This window comes from Synchiropus splendidus, chromosome 5 (genome assembly GCF_027744825.2).
Source record: "Synchiropus splendidus isolate RoL2022-P1 chromosome 5, RoL_Sspl_1.0, whole genome shotgun sequence".
NCBI classification, from domain to species: Eukaryota; Metazoa; Chordata; class Actinopteri; order Syngnathiformes; family Callionymidae; genus Synchiropus; species Synchiropus splendidus.
Genome location: NC_071338.1, coordinates 27,554,787 through 27,575,135, shown reverse-complemented (window position 1 = coordinate 27,575,135; position 20,349 = coordinate 27,554,787). Strand labels below are relative to the sequence as shown.

At 38.2% G+C, this 20,349-nt stretch overlaps 1 protein-coding gene across 11 annotated transcripts in view; it reads left to right on the top strand.

Annotated features, from left to right (window-relative positions):
- The window catches only part of tcf12 (transcription factor 12), a 46,356-nt gene that overhangs the window by 386 nt on the left and 25,621 nt on the right, over window positions 1-20,349 (top strand). For all 11 annotated transcript variants that reach the window (XM_053864967.1, XM_053864974.1, XM_053864966.1 and 8 more), the window contains exons 2-5: window positions 433-521; window positions 677-749; window positions 9,029-9,102; window positions 12,701-12,803. In XM_053864967.1, the coding sequence (XP_053720942.1) occupies window positions 450-521; window positions 677-749; window positions 9,029-9,102; window positions 12,701-12,803 (322 nt within the window). In that variant the 5' untranslated portion in view covers window positions 433-449. The remainder of the gene's footprint in view (window positions 1-432; window positions 522-676; window positions 750-9,028; window positions 9,103-12,700; window positions 12,804-20,349) is intronic.

Here is a 20,349-nt window from a genome sequence, read left to right as displayed (position 1 = left end):
CTTGCTAGCGCTATGCAATAACTGCTGCTAGTGTTAGCCTGCTAGCCGGCTATCAGAAAACCTAAGCAAAATATAGTGTAGTGTTTATACTGTAGTGTCAGTTTGCATCGATGTCTCAATCATGCATGTGTTGTTATTACCTGTGAGCTTTACTGCGACCGTGTGCGGCGGCTGGTCCAGCTTTCATCCCCACCAGCCTCATCCATTATGTTAATTGTCATTGCGAAGACAGCGTCGTTATTCTCATGTAAAAACAAAAATAACACGTGTTATAAGTCAGTTGTAAGCGAAGTTTGTCAAATAAAGATGCTCCTTTTTAATCATGGTCTCAACAAATACGAGTAGTTCTGTGATCTTACTGCCCATATCTATATTAAAAACTACTAACGCAAGCCAGTTTCGAGTCATTATCTCTTTTTTTTTTGCTTCCAGTTCTACAGATTGCAACCATGAATCCTCAGCAGCGGATTGCCGCTCTCGGAACAGACAAAGAATTAAGCGATTTACTGGATTTTAGTGCGGTATGAAACCTTGTCAATCTTCAAAGATAAATTTTAATTAGTTTCTTCAACTGTCGATTACTGAGTTATTGAATGAATGTAGTTGTCCAGAATTATTGATGCAATTTCATGTTTGTTGCAAGAATGCAACTAAAGGGCGCATGCATCTTTTGCAGATGTTTTCTCCACCTGTCGGAGGAGGGAAGAATAGACCAACAACCCTTGGAAGCAGCCAGTTCAGTGCACCAGGTAGGATTAAGTGCCATACATCAGCTGCCATGCTTGTGTTTATTTAATTTTATTATGTTTGTGACATACAGTATTTTATAATCATGCATTTCTGCACATCTGATGTGTTGTCAGCTGCTAATAGGTTTCTAAACTAATCAAATGCTGTGACAACTCCCCATTTTATAGTTGACTTTTTCGCAAACTTGGTGCATGACTCTTTTTTCTTGCTTGTGTATATGTTTCATTCAATTTGTTTCATTTATAACTTGATTTGTCCCCGAGGGGGCAATTTAAATGAAAAGAAAATTAAGTAATATTATATTGCAAGTTTCAAACATATTGTGGAGATTCAACGGCAGATAGGAGTTACATCTTTTTCAGTACACTAATGGCAGATGGATGAGAGAAGACAATCACAGCACTCTGTATAAGTAAGTATCAATAAGCACAATTTAGACGACGGCCCAGAAAACCAATTTATTGCTAGTTTGGACTTTTGAAATGTACTGTATGTTAACAGCTTAGTCCGACTATGAAGAATTAATGAATGAATTAAGCTTGCATGTAGCCATGTAGCTTGACTATGATCGGACTGAGTGATGTGCGGCTGGGTGAGTTTCAGCTATGCAGTAAACAAACTTCTGAAGGATTCACCTTGATGATGATGACAGCTTCGAAGTGCAGAGTCTGGACTTTTTCAGTTAAGCTAGTTGATCAGTCAGCACGGTCGCTGTATATTCCACTCTAACAGTCTGAAACGGTTCCTCTCTACGTGTTAGCTTTGCCTGTTCCTCCTCTACTGTCTGTGGAACTGGTAGGACTGAAGATATCAGAGCGCCATTCCTTGACATGGAGCTGACAGTAATTCAGCTCACTTTCTGCAGCATGTAAACCGGGAGACGTGACAGAAATCGGACTGCGTGGCTTAATTGAACTATTACTTTAGTTGGGCAACTCTCTGCATCTAACCGTAGTCACTGAAGTGGCATCTATGAGCGGGATATCACAGCATTCACCATTCTGCCTTGTTTAGGTCTCAACCACATGGGAAAACTGTCCATGGTGTGTCATTAGTGTGTCGTTTTTTTATGCATTTTGTATAGACTTGTGGATTTGTTTTCATCCCTTCTATGTCAGGCAAGCATTCTACATTCTACACATATTGGTGCTGGCACTGAACATACCAATCTAATCTTAAATGTATGCTATTATTGGGATGTTGAAACTCCTCGAAATGGAGGATCAAAGTAAAATAAATATTTGACTTTTTAACTTGTGGGGGTGTCAGGAACATGACCCCAATGATAAATCAAGGAGTCACCATATTGTGTTTATAGAGGATACTCTGAGTATAAGGGAAAGGTTGCCCCTGCAACATAGTGAGCATGGCATTTACTTTGTTTGCCTTCCAATAATTTAATTGTTCTTCGCATTTAGTTTAGAATTGGAATTGTTAGTCATGAATAATTGGAGAGTTGAATTTGACTGTGGTCCGAGGACATGGACTTCATGTTATAATATGTCCGCTCAACACTTAAACCGTACATTATGCATTTGAGTTCTATGTTTTGCAGTTTTATTTTGGGGAAAATGTCATCAGCAAAGCTAATTTAGCATGTACTGTCTATGTAGACAACACCCTTTCAACCTCTTATTGAGATAAAATGAAGTCACTGGCTTTAACCACTGACTATAAAAATCTCCTCAATTGACAACTTCTGGAAGAATTGTGCATCGTTTGGAGCCATTGGACTCCTGTTTTACTGCTTTCATTAGTTACTGTCTACATTTTTTCCGGTCAATATTAAAACATTTGCTTGTAAAACCTTTTGTATTTCAATAGCATTTTGACAAAACTAACTATAAGAGCTTTGGTTCAAAAAAACAACACGACAACACATTGCACTATATATTGCTATTACCTTTGTTACCTGTACGTAGTGAATGCAGCATAAAAAAATAAAGAATGTGGTGAAAAACTAGCATGGTTGTTTGTAGTGAACTAACATTTTAATATCTATGTCATTTATATATCATCATGCCATTTCCCATATGTGAATTAATGTATTGATCATTATGTCATGCATATAATATTTTGAATGACTGTGTCACTGCTAAGACTATGGCCATTGATTAACTTCGCAATAGGAATGCATGTCCAAATGATGGTTTATGACTGCAAAACACCTTACATTACTTCCAATTTGATGAAGCAAACATGCGCTGTTGAATATGGAATATCCCCTGTTGCCTGACAGTGTGGAAGGCAACATCTTCACCCTAATAAAGAAGGTAGTATTGCTATTAAACATTGACTATTTGTGTTTTATTGTATAAAGATATTGAATCATATATCTAAAATGGTGTGTCATTATCTTTTCTGATGATAAATCAGTAAATTGTTGTTAATGTAAGGTGTTCTGAAGTGTGAGTGTATTTAACTATGGACACAGATTTCAACAGTCTCAAATTTGGCTGTAGTGGTAGGACAGCTTCTTTATAGATTTTGTCTTGAACAGTCCACATTCTTGTTATATTTCCTTTTCAATGGTTTCTTGATTTTCATCATCACCCAAAAATAAATTTGTTCCTTTTTGGGAATCTTTAAACACAATAAGATGGATTGTGGTTTGCTAGTAATAAACAGAGGTCAGATTCCCCGTCTCCTGCTTCCTGGCTGTGAGTGCTACAGGACATTAAACCCAAGCACATCCATTGTCTGATGTGCTTCTAGACAAAGTCAACAAACAAGCTTTATATTTTCTGAAAGCATGTTTTGTTAGGCTCCACAATGCTTCCTTGTGCTTGGTTATCTGCGAAATAAATGACACACATTAAGTGGAATCTAAACAAAGACGCAAGAAGAGAGCAGTTGCACATGGAGTCGTGAAGATGAATTTTTGAGGATCTAATGTCCCTATCAGGAAAGAATTCCAATTCATTTATTTGGGGCACCTTCAGGCCTCATGTTGGTCATGCCACCATGTGTTGCTTTCATTAATTGTAGTTTAATGTTCATGTATGTTTATTTTGCCCATTCCACGTTCAATTGTTGCTACAGTTAACAAAATCTGATTAGGTCATGGGACATATGACTTTTAAATGAATAATGAATGTATTTTGGAGAGATCACCCGTCACTGGACCACTTCCTCCCTGATGTTAAAGCTTATGTGAACAGATTCAACTTAATAGTATACCTTGTATAAAAAAACATCTATTGACATAGTCCATGTTTTTAAAATGAGGTGGTTTATTTCCAGCTTCTTATACACAACAAATTTATTAACTACGGATTCAACACCAGCAACGTTCAACGAAACTTTAAAATCCAATCTAATGTAGTCTTATCAAACTGCTCTTCTTCCATAATTTGCAATATTTTCAAAGTTAATTATGCAAATTAGAACCTTTACTGTAAAGATGATGTCAAATAAACTGCTGATCCATGAAGTGCATCAATGGAATAGCGGCTAAATCCTGTCTACCTTCTGGCTTCAGCCTCTCCTCCTCTGTCTCTGATCCTCAAGCAGCAGAAAAGCACCTACATAAGTGATTGTGAACATAAGGCAAGTGAGTGTGCAGACACAAGTGTGGAAATTGCAGGGAATGAGAGTTTGGATTATTGCATCTCAGCTGGGCATTGGCAGATAATTGAGGAAGAGCGTGGCAGGCAGGATCCTTCAAATGTGTGCCAGTGAGAGACGGATTGGAAGTGGCTGCGACAGGGATAAGTCCGTTGCCTGCTCCAGCAGTGATGATGATGCCAGATTGATGAGGCCACTGACTCTCTAGAATTGTCGGTCAATTGCTGCTCTTTTGCTTACCCAGTGAGATGTGATTATAAGCTTGTGCTACTGAGAGCAGACACAGCTTCACTTCTCCCTTGGCTTGTTTCGCCTGAAGAATTTGGCAGTAAAATTAGAAAAATCTAGATGAAGCTTCTGATGAAATAAAAAGGTACTTCTCTTCCTCTTTAGTTTATTTTAATGTACAGGTGGCAACAGAAAGGTCAAGGTACAAAACAGAATTGCCTCTCAAATCCATTTGGCAGAAATTCATTTGGCATATATTCTCAACACAAATAATAGTTGCCATTGAAATTAGTACAACTGAGTGGCTCCTGAAAAAAAACATTTCTTTTCTATGTGGGGAATTTTTAATTTGCCTGTAAAATTGAAATATAAAACAACAATGGAGGCAACATGTTTTATTTTCAGTGTTAAATTTGAATATTAATTATGACCTCTGAAATTTAAATTACAACCAAGCCATCGTCTTGCCGGAATGGTTGTGCTTCTATGTATGATCTGCAAACTGTTTAGATCCCCTGTGTCTCGTACCTAGTTGTTGGGATACGCTCAACCCCGCCATGAAGGAAATGAATGAATAAATGAATATTAAGTGGAACTGATAATGTGGAATCTACATTGTGATCACAGGGTCATTTTTTGACTCAACACGAAACGGTTGAAAAGGTGGTGTGAAACTGAAAGATTGCAGTTCCTGTCAGCGAAATGAAAATCTTTTTTCCAGTTGTCTGTATGTGAACTCCACAATTGAACTTTCGTGGGTACAGCCACACCTTGTATGAAAAAATCATTTTCATTTTAAGCTCTGTGATTTCAATTTTGAAGGTTGTATGAATGAAGACAGCATATTTGGGATATATATATATTTGGACCAGATTGAAGCTTAAAAAATAAAATGGAAAAAAAATGTACAGATGACATGAGAGAGTGACACCTCATAATGTGGACAGACAAAAATGTCCAAATGTCAAGTACAATGCATGAAAGTTGGGGTTAACACTTTGATTGGGGAACACGTATTCATTATTAATAGGCTAATCACTTGTTTAGTTACGGTCGATACTTGGTAATTATGGTGTTGTTTAGAGTGAACTTTCGGTGTCTAATCCAGGGTCAAATCTTGTCAGTCTTAACAAGACAATAATCAATACTTCATAGTGATTAATTACTGGCTAATATGCTGTTGATTCACATGTGAATAAGTAGATTATTTAGAGTAGTAAATAATCTAAAGTGTGACCAATTGGCACAATTGGCAATTGATACATTGGCACATGTCTCTAGTAGCATTATTAGCTATAATTTTCCCTGAAATTCCCTTCATTTGATCATCATTTAAAATGAATGAATCCTGCATTTCTCCAGACAAAACTGAATGTTGCATAACTGAAAAAACAACCTGAATTGAAGGTGTTTAAAGATACCCCCAACTTATCTTTAAGTAGCAGATTTCTCTAATGACAAGTTATATATACACACACGTGATTGGAAAAAATGTATTTGGAATCCTATTTGCCAATTTGACTTGAAGTTGTGACTTCGAAATTAAGTTTGTGGTATCTGTAATGAATATCTGTCTGGACATAACTACTGTCTGGGAGCAGTAGGAAATGACTTGAATTTACCATACAACCTTTAATATCCTTTACTATTAACATTCTTGAACTGGTTTTAACCTCAAATCTGTATTTTGAGTTGAGATCCTCATTTTGAGTTGTTGGCAGAAAGCTTGTTCAGTTTGATTCATAAACATTGACACAGACCTCAACAAAACCAGCGTCAGTGCTAATTTTGGCATGAAACATGATTTGAAAGGTCTGAAGGGTTCTCACGTTGCATCGGAGGAAGTTCAAGTATATATAATTCCTGTCACACATAAATAAGCATCGTAATATGTTGTGAAGGATGTCAGTTACTGCCTTTTGCATTTATTGTTTTGTGATTGTGTTTTGCAGAAAGTGATGTGAGCAGGAAATAAGATCAAATTAGATTTAAATGACAGACATCCCTCTTCCCTTTCAAGATGCTGCTGAGGCACAGATGTTTTTGCTCTTTATGATCCCTTCAGGCTCTGCGTTTTGCCTTTAATTGTTCTTGAGTCATGGCAAATGTTTAATTCATGGATGCCTTCAATCAAAGCGATGTGAATAAATGCAACAGCGATGTTAATGATGAAGTTGATAAGTGAATGTGCAAGTTTAGCAAAGGCTGCTTATATCAAGTGCGTGTGTGAGATTTTGTTCCTTTCTGAAGCATCTTATTTTCTGTCTGTAGAATATTCCTCACATTTCCCCTCTTACTTACAAACAGCCGCCGCCTATCTATGCACGATTATTGCTCTACCCAAAGTAGTGAAGGAGCGTGTGTCTCAGCGCTCCTGCTTTGCAGTGGTGATGACACTCTTCTGTCCATATTCATATATGAACACTATCCGTGTAGTTCACTCAAAATTACCTGCTGGATTACTCACTACATGCATCGAAGTCAAAACACGGCGGACACGCCACTAGGCTTCTTCTGGCCTGAGTTACTGATTTGGTGAGGCTGCCGTGTCGCTCGCGGTATGGTCCTGTATGGAAATCTTGTACATGTACTCTTACACCTCTTGTGTTCAATTGATAAATATTAAGGGCTCTTGGTCAAACCAGAATAAAGTTTAATAGATGAGGGCTAAACTTGAATCACTCAATAATAGATTGAGGATACTCATGTCTCAGTCAAGTCTGCAGTGCTCAATATTTAACTAGACATATGATCTTTGACCTTGTTTTAAATTTTGTAAATCCTACTTGACCTCATCTGTGTTTTAATAAGAAAGACAGGGTTATTCATTTAAAGTTGTGTGTGTATAAATCATTTCCATCTGGCTGCACATCCTATTATTTATCATATTGTCATGTTGTGTAGTCCGTACCCTTCCTCCTGCATCTACAGATGTTGGTTCATTTCTTCGGCTCAAATCTGTCCCTCAGGAGAATAGTGTGACAAATGAAACTGGTGAGCGGAGTCTGCCGTTATAAAAATTTAGACATGTGTTTCCTTCAAGTGAGGTTGAGAAATGGCACTTAAACAAATATTGTTATTTACAGTATATTCCTGCTACCCAAAAAAATTGTTTGGCTTTAAAAAAATGTTAATTAATTCTCAGAATTCCCTGTCACACTGCTACTCAGTGCACATTGTGTTGTTGTTTTTGTCCAAGTGAAACCAGCAAACTCTCCAGTGACGGTGTGTTCAGCAGCTTGTCACATTTTCTTGCCTGCTGCCTGTAACCGCTGGTTACGCACAGTTGACCTTGAAGTCCCAATGCACAGCAGCCAGAGTTTTTTACTTATTAGTAGTCGACTATTGGAAGAAATCTTAGGTTGGATTTTGTACAACAGCAGACATGAACAACTATTTAAATTGATTTGGTCTGTGTTTTAGCCTGGGTGACCTTAGTACAGTGCAGTTGCAGTTACAAGATTACAAGCCGGTGATAAGAAAAAATGATTGGCTTCTTGTAAGCATTTAAATTAATTTTAGCCCCACAGAATCTTTTTATCTCACATTATTTTCTGGGGAAAATGGCTTTCTGTTGTGCAAATTCAAATTTAAGAACACAATCCGATTCAATTTGTATGGAATCCTCAAGTCAGCATTTGCTAAACTTCATCATCTATGAACTGACATAGTTAATGTTTTATTTTTTTCTTTCACAGCTGTATTATTATTGTACAGCACGCAATTGTGTTTGTTGTGGAAAATGAGCAAATAATATTGCTTTTTACAAAGATGGAATTATGTCTGGAACAATCAATAACATGGAGTGTCTTGGTGCTTCGCCTCCTCGCCAATTATGTATTTGTTGTCAGATCTTTGGCTGTAGCTAGAACACAATATTGCTTCAAACAGCCAGAGAAATTGCAGCATCAGAAATTTTTACTGACTTTGTCACATAAATTAGATTGTAAAGACCAGATATTACATTTTTCAACATGTACCAGATGCTCCAGGTAGCGGTTTATTGTTTTTATTTAACTGTTTGTCCTTTTGAAATATAGAAGCTTTTTTCATGTCGGTATGCGATCTTAATGTTCCTGTACTTGGTGGCATAAATCATCAAGTTCCTGTTTCATTTTCTAACAAAAACACATGTAAAACAGATGTTTGAAGTCAGCTTAATTTGAATTTACACATTTAAACTTACTAATAAGTCAATTTAAAAATATATACTTATTGTACATATGCTTTTATTTGTTGAACTCATTATGGCATAATAATATAATGCAAACATGAAGTGCATAATGAAACATATAAATGTAAATCTTAGTCATACCTTGCTTAACTGAATGACTACTGTATGCCAACAACAGCATTAAAATAAACAATGTTACTAGCTAACCACGTCTTATTCTGCTTATGGTTTAGGTTCACTACTTTGCGCTGTGGAATGTGTGTTTCATCCTGACTGGCTCACTGAGTAGTGCATCTTCATCTTTGACAGGTTTGGATGAGCGGACCAACCAAGCATCTTGGGCCTCAGGTGGCGAGGCCAGTCCTTCCTATGACTCCTCCAGGGTAAGATGACCCAGACTTTAACACCTCTGAGTGGCCTTTCTGCTCCACAGCACATCATTTAACACTCATTACTCGCAAGTAGGGATTGTACCATGTTTTAATCTCACCTTATTCTGACCATTAAAATAATTTATATTAGTGTTTCATAAAATACAAAAAAATGCTAATTCTTAACTGAGAACATGTTGCTGTTATTAATGTACACAAACATCACATTTGTGATCTAAAACTGCGTGGTTGTGAGTACCTGAACACTAAAAGGAAGCGAGGGACTTTTCTGTCAGAAAGAGTGCTTTTCCTTGGTCAAAGTGCATGAAGAAACATATTATAAATACCAGAAACAAATACCCTTACGAATAGCAAAGTGGCTCATGCAGTGCTTTAATCAGAAATCCGTCAAGTGCAGCATCATCTCTTACATCAGGATTCATCAAAATTCCAGTTCTTACAAAACACTGTTTTAACCTTGTTATTCATGAACTAGAGCAGAGAGGACATCCTGGAAATGGGAAAACCGTCTGCTGCTCTGGCTGCTTCTTTAAAATAGTTAATAACAGATATGGAAAATGCTAATGAAATACAGGCCACATATTTGTCCATTCATCTAAAACTAGTTAAAAACCCAAGCACTTATGTGGCTTTTCTCCAGAAATCCTGACTTTTATTATTTCCCTTCAGGAAATAATTGTATTCACTTCTATCAAGATGACATTGTGCTAATTCAAACTGATTACTGCAATTGCCTACGTTTAGATAAAAAAAATGTATCTCTCTTATTTTATTGGAGTGAGAATATCTCACTATCAATGTGAGAAAGCGTGAAGCGCTCTTTCCCTGTTTGTTTGTCACTCACATGTTGGTTGTGCTAGATGCTTTGTATGAATTTCATTTAATGTCAATCTCCTGTCACTTTCCATTAGAATTCAGTTAAATGTCAGCCACTCTGGCTGCGTTACCTTGTTTATTTCTCTGTGCCCTTCCCGAATGAACATCTACAGGCAATAGTAACATCGGCAGCTTGATTTGAATTGTAAGACAGAGACACTTGAGATATCGTTGCTCCAGGTGCATATAAATGAGTGATTCTGACATCGCAAGGCACAGCATCCGCCAGCAGACAGCTGTTTGCACGTCGAGAAGTGATGTACAGTCTCACTGCATTCACAGCTGTATCTGTGCTTTGCCTTAATTCAGACATGATTTATATGGACTGTAAAACGTCATACAATATATATTATAGTTAAGCCAGCATTGCAGTAGCTTGCAATCATAAAAGAGAAGTTGGTTTTTTCACATGCTGGATCTGCTGTGCTTTATCTGTTCGTTGATCACAGGACTGTTTAGTTTCCATTTTTCTATTGTTGGTGTAGAATAAATCCATCTATTTTATAAACCTCTTAAAATGTCAACAGTTTGAAGTAGTTGCAGCTTAGTTCACCCGCATTTAGCCCTTATGTATAGGCAGCTAGCGCCTTTCAGATAAAATAGTGCTTAAATTTATTTATTATTCAGCATGTTTGCAGAGATGAGCCTATCTGATATTTATACTCACTATTTCTGTTAAAGAACTTTAAGTTCTAAAAATACCCCCGGGACTAATCGTCCTCCATTGATTTTTTTTTTCTAGTGTCTTTAGTGCATTGTTTGTTACAAAGGGAATTCAGCATTTTCCCAGAGCTTGTTTAAGCTGGTGAGCTACGAATGTGATCAGTCGACTGTGAACAGTCCCGAGTCCTGCCGAGCTGACCTTGGCACCCAGCCAGCGGCCGTATCCTGGGCAGCTGTGACTGGAGGCTGCCGTTCTGACAGTTTGGACTGTTCCGAGTGTCACCACACACCAACCCCCACTTCCCCAGTGCCCCAGCCAGACTCCATCCTTAACTGCAGATGCATCCATCACAGGCACATCATCTATGGTTGTGCTTCATGTCCAACCTGGACATCGTCATGGTGTCTCTGGATGTTAATGTTGGTGGTAATGTGGCGCCCATGTTTGATCAAGTGTTGTGTTTACTCCTTAGTCCAATCTGCCTCGCTTTTATAAGTCACCCCTAGTCTGGGGATTTTCAATGACTATTAACAGTGGATTTCTTCTGGATCATCATGTCAGCCATTAATTAATTGCACCTCCAGGCAATCAATTAAGCGTATTCTCTTTTTATTGAGACGTCAGAGATTAGTTTATTCTGTCTTTAATAAAAGTAAATGTTACTGTTGCGGCCCAGTGGAACTTGTTTCATGTTGGTTTAGTTTAGTGCATTTTTTTCTTCTGCATATGAGGCAGAAATATTTCGCTTACCTTGGGTGTCGGTCTGCATATGTTAAGATGTCGGTCCACATAAGTGTACAGGAGCCTCATGCAGGGATGTTTTTATTGACTGTTCACAGTTTAATTAGCAGAGTGCCCGGCCTGGCTGCTTAACAACAGGGAATCTCTGTGGATCCCTCTGATGCATCCCAACACCTCGGCCCTCGAAATTACTCCATCGCCATCCACTGTCAAAAATAGATGGATAACAAGATTTACTTTCTCTTGTGGTATGTTGAATGCAAAGACTGGGAGTTGGTGAGGGAAAAAGCTTGGCAGAGAAGAAAGCTCGCCTCTTTGCAGTCCCTCTGGTGGCAGTTAATATGGTTTGAGATGCATTTGACTGGTGCACACAGGCGTTTTGACAGGGTCTTGGATTAGACCTGTAACAAAGTATCTTTTATTTGTGGTAACCCCAGGATTTCCAATACCATACTGTGTCCAATATTTAGACCCAAGCCTTCAAGCTGATAACTGTCTGAAATGAAAAGCTACTACTAAGCTGCTGGAGAAAAAAGGGTATTTTTAAGCTGCTGCCACTACCTGTGAGTGATGTTGGATTGCGTCTTTGGGTTTCTTCAGTCCTGGTGCAAGCAATAGCTAGTCAAAGTGAGCTTATCATTATCATCCCTTGAATCCCTCCTTCAACTGCAATATAGGTGAACATCTGTGACAGCAAATGTGCAATACGTTCAGTTAAAAATATTATTAAAAAATTAGTAAAGCCACTGAGAATTGTTGTCATGCTGAAGTCTTCAACATCCCATTATAAACTCTTATATAGTTCTATCTTTTATTCATTTCACGGAATGAAAGATAAGGAAAGGTTCTTTGAGAAGAAAACCAGGTTGTTTCTTGTTTTCTGTGGGGGAGCCATTGCTGAAGGAGAACAATTTCTGCATTTCGACACTAACTACTGAGATACATTATGCGAAAAATAGCCTCGAATAATTAAAAAAGACCCCAAGCGTGATTGACTTGGACTGATACTGACTTCTGTTACCTTTTCCTAAAATCATGTAGAATTCTCTGTTGGTCTCAGGCATCTAAGCTTGAATTTTTATTCAGCCCTTGAGACCCATTGTTCTAATCACTGACATATTTCTAAGCACTAATTTATCTGTACCTTTCCAATAGTACAAAAATAATTTCACAAATTGGCTTCTTGTTAAGCTCAATTCAGTGTGAATCTTTCCACAGGCCTTCTTTTTCCGTCTAATAGTTCTATGCCACGCTTTCAGATGAGGAAGGTGCCAATAATGTGTTTATTATTCTGATATCTTACCCCAGGGTTTCACGGAGAGCCCTCATTACGGCGATCATTTGAGTGACAGTCGATTAGTGTCCCAAGATGGATTGTCCCCTACACCTTTCATGAACTCGAACGTAATGGGTAAGTAAGTGACTCTCTTCAGCCTAATGCTCTCATGCCCTTCAGTAGTAGAACGACATCATCTTGAATAAAACCCTTGTGTATGGAGGTGACATTTTGCTATGTGAGTAAGTATTCCTTTTCCATCATCTGCAGTCTATATTTCCTTTTAATCCCTAAACCTTCTCCATCTCCCCCTTCCTTTCCCTGTGATGACCCTCCCCCAGGCTTGAAGTCACACCATCAGTATGGCTTTCCATCATAAGATGCTGCTCTGTAACCCCCTGAGATGCCCCTAGCAATGTCTGTTGTCAGCTGTATGGTGACTCTGATGTAAGGGTTAAGCACATGACTGTATCATTTACAGTAGTTTAACTCATCATTAGTCATTTACGTGAGGAAGATTTGGATAGTAATTTAGGTATTTGTGGGGTCAATTACACCTCTATAATTTTTCTTCAATTTGTTGATCAGGTTGTTGTTGTCGTTGCTGCTGCTGCCGCCTCTTTAATCAGAAAGACTGGTTAATCAACATTAGTAATTTAATCTGTAGGGCATTCATGTGCCATAAGATGGTTTGCTCTTATCTTTGAATTTGAGGTATTTGTTTTAATATGACTAATTAACCAGTTGCCAACAAGGCCCAGGAACTATGCATAAATATACATTATGAAATTATCAATATATCTGCAAAGTTGGTTCTTTTGAATGGGAATAAAACTGAATCCAAAATCCAAGCATACATTAATATGAATAAAATAACTTCAGTTAACTGACCTTTTGAACTGTAAAAAGAAAAACCTTTAACAACTGTTGGATATCGACTTCAAGCCTTGTAAATATAATATGGTGACTTCAATACGGTATGGAGACGTTGAATCAAATTTTACATTAGTAAGGTATGTTATTATACAGTCGCACTTTGTACTTGATACCATGGACATCAAGTAAATTATCCCATAAAGCGCAAATGTGAGACCTAGGTTGGACAGGTAGTCTTGTTGTAGACTGTTGCTGAACCGATCCTGCTTGATCATCAGACAATGCTGTCACAATTGAACTGGTGGAGTGGGTTGCCAGATTTACTATCACAAGCTCCTGTCATTGTGAGGACCTAGATGGATCTGATTGACTCACATGCACATAAGCCTCACTGCATTGCAACTAATCCTCACACTAACCTGCTGCATTGTTAAAGATGTTGAATCCAAGTTTTCCGAGCTTTATATGTATATCCATCATGATAAACCTTTTTCCCTGGTATTAAATGCGTACATAATCTAGGTGGTATGATTGCAGCTTCTGAAGTATTTTTTTCATGCACTTGCCTTGCGTTAACATGAAAAACTTGAGAGTGGATGACTAGGTTTGTCTTTATTAATAATAATTATTCATGTAAATTCCCATAATTTCTGGACTATAAACATCTAATAGTCATTCAACAACGTCATACGCACAAGTGAAGTTTAGATGTGCAGTCAAGTGTAGCTTTGCTGGTGCAAATGAAAATAATTATACTGATTTGAGTAGCAAAAAACATTGAAAATAAACTCCTATTAAATAAAATAAACTTTTATTAACAGTACACCAGTGTGCAATCATCGCATCACCAGAGCTCCATGTCAAGAGTAAAGATGGTAATTGAATCATTCTGATATGATAATAACCAATGGATTTATGAGATAGTTCAGATTCAGTTGTCAAAGTCATTATTTGTGGCCTTGTAATTAAGTCACAAAATGTAACTGAAGAGACTGAAGCGCATCAACTCTGTTGTCAATGTGGTATTTCTTTCCCATATTGGTCCCACAACCAGTTTGCAGCATCTTTAAAAGGATGAAGTCTAGATAGTTTCAGAGCGACAGGAGCACTTATACACTGGTCAAATAATGTCATCACTGCACACAAACTCTAAGTTCTCATAAGGAATTGACATATTATCACCCATACTGCTGAATTGCAAATTGACACCCACGTTCCACTTGACTGTTACATAGTGCACATGCAGTGTGGCTTTGTATTAAAACTAATCAGCTTAATGGTGTCATCACTTCACACAAATAGCCTCAAGCAACACCCCGACACATGTAAGTGTAATGTGACACTCCCAAGTCTAAAAAAGGAGGTGCTTGGATTTTGTAATTAGTTTTCTAAATATCATCATGAATCACTGCTTGTGTTCATGGTGCCCTATAGGGGAATTGCGTCAGTCTCTGTTTAGCAGTAATCATCCGCATCCTGGAAAAAACGGATTTGCTCTGTCTTTCTGTTCATTCATTGTTTGTCCGGAGGCTTTTAATGAATGCCTATCACACATCAAACAATGATCACCGGGGTCTGACAGGTACAGGTGTCATGTGTTAATGCCTTGTCCCTGGAGAGACACCCAACAGGGCAGGTGCTGTTCAGGTGTGCAATTGGCCAGTGCTACAGAATGTGTCACATATGGTGCCCCTGCTGCTCATTTTCCTCACTCACAGTCACATGAACATGCAGACACAAGCACAACAGGTTGTTTCAATCTGGTATCTGCAAAAATATATTTAAAATAAACGTTTTCTTTAAACGATTGCGCCATCTAAAAAAAGGTGGTGTGCAGCACTGCACAGTTTAGTGGCTGTAGCAGGTCATTATGCATAGCTGTGGGGTGTTCTTATCTGTCACCACGGTCAGTGGAGCATGAAGAGCTGTAGAGGAACTGAAAGGGTGCAAATCCCTTTTCGCTATCCTTTTGCCTCCCGCAACTTCACATCCAAGCAGTCCCCTTACCTGTGCTTCTCTTAGTTACTGGCTCAGCTCTCTGGATGATTTGACTGGTGAGGTTCACCGTTCAGCTGTACTCTCAGTGGGAATGGGGCAGTTGTCTCTAGAGAGAGGATAGAATTTTTGCAAAATATGATTCTATGATATAGTGCAACTGTGAGTAAGGTGCTTGCGCTCTTAGGACAGTGAATATTAGATATGACCTCACTGTACAGGGACCTGCACACTACTGGACTTACACAGATGAAGTCCATCTTTGTTGCATCAAGAAAAAATGAAGATTAATTAGTTAATTTTTAGGTCTGCCATTTGATTGAAAATGGTTTACAGGGATGTACAGTAACTGCTTACAGATACAGTAAAGAACTCCATCATTCACATAGCATCATTTCTCTCCGTGAGCTAGTACCTCCACAGTTAGGGTTTCTAGCACTGGGAGAGGTGAGATTTGGTGGATATACAGTATTGTGTCAGTGGCTTGTGAGCTGCAGAAAAGGCCTTGTCTATAACTAGTTGAAATGGCAAGCAAAAAGGAACAGATACTATGACTGAATTGGTTTGTGCACCCGATAAGCAGTTGGATAATAAAGATTAATAAAGGCAGTTATGAATTTAGACTGCAAAAAGCATCATTTGTTTCAGTGGTTTATGTTGCTGTGAAGTAGACTCTGCACGTTACTAGTGTCTATTATGAGTTCAGTGTTGTTTCGCATATGCTAATGACCATTACAACAAACTGCTTTGCTGTCAAAACTATTCTCCTGAACTGGTTACACAGTGACTGACTGACTGACATGAGCTTGGTTCTCTGAGATTTATGTATTTTAGCTGTTGTGGACGCCATACGCCATGTTTGGATTTGCTGATATGATCTGAAAATGTGCCTTGCCTTTCCTCTAATTTTTACAATCCCTGACATTTTCCTCTGCTCTGGCACGGTTCTGAGTGTGGGAAGTATGGTGAGAAAGTCTCAATGAGAATTATCTAGTGCCCAGAATATGGCGGTGATAATTGATGTTAATAGCTGCTGCCATGGCATTCATTTTTGTTGCATTAGTGTATGCCTTTATCTTGCTGTTACCACGGGGCCCCAGTCACGAACTTTGATGGAAGTAAATGATCTGTGAAACATTGTATGTTGGCCTTTTCTTATTTCTAAACCCCGCTTGTTTTCATGTGGAGGATTAATTTTACATTACTGGATCAGCCTTTTTCTCCCTCACCATGTCTGTGTTTCGTGTGGCTTTTCAACCTTTGTTTGGCCTCTCACGGTAAACACCCACACTCACTTTGATGTCTCATTCGGTCTTGATTCCAAAATCTTACCATGCTTCATAGTCTTGGTTGTTAATTGGATTTTGTGGCTCTTAAAAGGTGCAAGTTATCTCAAGTTTTAGTTTGTGGTCCTTGGTAAGATGTTAATGCCACTGTTCAATGCCGTTTACATGGTAGGTGACGTTATCAGAGAGCTCATCGCTCTATTCCTCTGAGAGAAGGGATGGATGATTATGAAGTCATCAGCCATGAACCACTGAGGCTCTGGAGAGGAACACCTACCCATGGGTTTTGAGGGCTGCATTGATTGGTGACCATGTGTTTGTGCCTGATAGACTGTGAAATGGTGTGTTGCTGCACGGCTGTGTCACACCTGCGTCCTACCAATGTGATTGATTGGTTTGGTCATGTGGAATGTTCCCATCTGCTCCACAGTAATGTATTTTTTTCCTCATTTGTGAGTAAAACGCAATGGCAAGGAGGATGGTCTTGGAAAACGCAAAGGCCACGCAAAAACATTTTCCCATTCCAACCACCCCCTTTTCCTCTTTAGTGTGTCAGGAAATTCAAATAGACCAAGCCATGGCACCAGATTACATTTGAATGAAATGAATACGATCAGAAAATCCACATCTTGTCTCTTCGCTGCTGAATCCAAGTGAATCCACATCACATGGCAGCGCGATTACATATGAGAAATTCATTAATAAATATATCCACGATAGAATTTGCACATTTGGAGATCCTCTGCTTTTAGCAGCATTCCTAGCTGATTAGAAAGAGTAAAGTGATCCCTTTCATTTAATTGATCTATTTAGTCAACGAAATGGCTAATTAAACATCAAGCTGCATAAGCAGACACATTTATCATCGTCGTATGTAATAATCAGTGACATTTTAACAAAGGGAAAAAATGCAAATTAGGGCTCATTAACATTTGCTCTTCCTTTTTGAATAATGTCACTGCTGACAGGACTGAATGAATAAATGGATGTTAAGCTGAGGGCGAGTCAGACATGTTTGCTTTGAGTTGTCGTTGCTCTGTCGTGTTTCTCCTGTTGTTCTTGATCCTGGCCTGTACACATTTTTCCCCCACCGGGGAGGAGGAAACTGATTTGGTCATCTAACATCAAGTGCTTCCACACCCACGCTGGCCTCTCTCCGAGCCAGCTTTTATTAACTTTTTGACTGAACCTGGTGACTCTCACTGGGTGGGTACACACAAACTCATATGAGAAGGAAGCACAAGGTGGTCAGTGAAAAGTTACCAGGAAAGAAACATCACATTTGTAGTTAGGACTAGGTTTGCCTAGTCATCCCTAAGAAATATTATTTTAGAAAAGTTTTTTTTTTTTGTACCTTTCTGAACTTGCTTACAATCTGCAAAAATATTTTCCAGGGTGGTGAATTTATTTATTTTTCTCAAAAGGAAAACGTTTCCCAGGCTCTCATGCATTCCCACTAATTGCCTGTTTTTGTGGCAACAGTTCAGTAATGATCCCCCGAGACACTTAGGTCACTACCTCTTACATTATCAAACAAAGTGGCTGAACACAAACACACAATGTGCGCACTGCAGATCTGTCATCGATAAAGGGAGACGGGTGAAAGCCTGGGCATCTATTTTGTGAAATTTTAACACTTATATTAGTAGTTTCCCATGATAAGTGTGTCTATTACAAGCATTCAAAGTGTTGCACTGTACTTCACATTACTCTTGCTGGTTATCTCAAAGTGGTGTAGCAGAGGAAAATTAAGCGTGCTTCAATTTCGTTTTGTTAAATTGATTTTAATTTGGTTAAATTTTATGTATTACCCGGCAGCTTAAGTTTTGTGTTCCCATTATTGGCCCAGAAGATTGAAAATGTTTGCAAGTGTTGCTCAACAATATGCTCAATTGTATCAGGAACAGAAATAGCAAAACCAATGAAGCAAAAGTTTCTTTTTTTGTACCTGGCTCAACAACAGTTGCGCTCCCTTACAAAGTGCTAAATTTAGAGGTTTTATCATGTAGCATTTGGATAACAGTGAAGTAGTTGATGCACCATCAGACAATGGCCCATTAATTTTTCTAAATGTTGGCAAAGTATGAAAAGGACTTAAGTGCCAAGCAACTTAAAATTGGCAAGCTTTACTTCCCTAAAAGTCGCAACCCTGCGGTCAGCGCCGCCCACAGTCAAACAAATATGGAGAGGCTTCAAAACAAGTTATTGGAAGGCTTTTGTGAATCTGGTTTCTTTCCCAATTTGATTCAGAGAACAGCCCCTCATTTTTTTCCTAAGTTTTGTTTTAAATGGGTTATGCACTGCCTGAGTTCAAGCCAGCTGACTAACTGAGTTTGTCAGAAATATGCGGGGTTTAACTCCCATCTATTTTTTTAACAGAACGTGTGGATTTTCTATTCCTCTAGCAAAATAATACACACACCAAAAGTTACATAGATGGATTTGTCATTTATCAATGTTTTTTTTTGTTGAGTGGCTTAGTAAAGGCAGTTGTACTAAAATTACTTAATAGTATCTACGGGTCACTTATATTTATCCTTATATATCCTTATTATTGTTCTGTACTTTTTCATCACTAACATTGACCATTTTTAACCTTCAACTATTTCATTTCATACGTTTGAAAACTTTTCGCGAAAATAGTAATTAATTAATAATAATAATTGCAGAAGGCTCATATTTAAAAAGCCTCAACCCCATAAACCTTGTAAACTTTCTGACGGTGTAATGATTTAAATTCAGGCTGCATCAGTCAGTACATTAGCCCCGTAAATGAGATTACATAAATTAATTGATAGCTGAAAACCATTGAAAGGTTAAAAGCAGCTTAATATAGTTATATTATATTTCAACTAACATCAATGCTAGTTGTTAAGTAATGAACCTTAAAGCTCAAGAGTTCAATCTTAATATAGCGACAACGGATTATATATATATATATATGCAAATTGACTAGTTCTGTACAAATGAATTCACCCGTCATTCACATTAATGACATCACCACTGGTTTGGCCTTTGAATCCCATTTTGAAGCAGATGGACAATTACAATAGCAATGAAGCAGAACTAAACTGTGATAAAGTGAAGTTTCCACTTCTTCCAATACTTTTGATTTCCTCAGCTTCTGTTGTCTCCAGAGAGTCCCAGCACAGATGCATCATTGTCTCCCACAGGGCTGCACAGAAAAGCAAGACTAAGATCACGTACCTGTGTCACTGTTCACCTGCATTGCTGTTCTTCACTGTGTAGCAAAACCTCCTAGCTTTGCAGGTTTTTTAAACTCACAAAAGAGACCCTTTTTTCCCCACAGTAAACAAAATCTTTTCATGTTGTGCATGAAATATCTGGACGTCTGACAAAATAATGTATGATCAAGTTAAAGTTATTCATCATTCTCTCAGAGCTCATGGTTGTCCGGCGATTCGAGAAAGGAAAATGCTGAGGTCAGATTAGAAATGTGTATGAATCATTTGTTTTTGGTGCTGTGGTTTGTCTTTCTTGGTGAGCGTACATGTTGTGTTCTT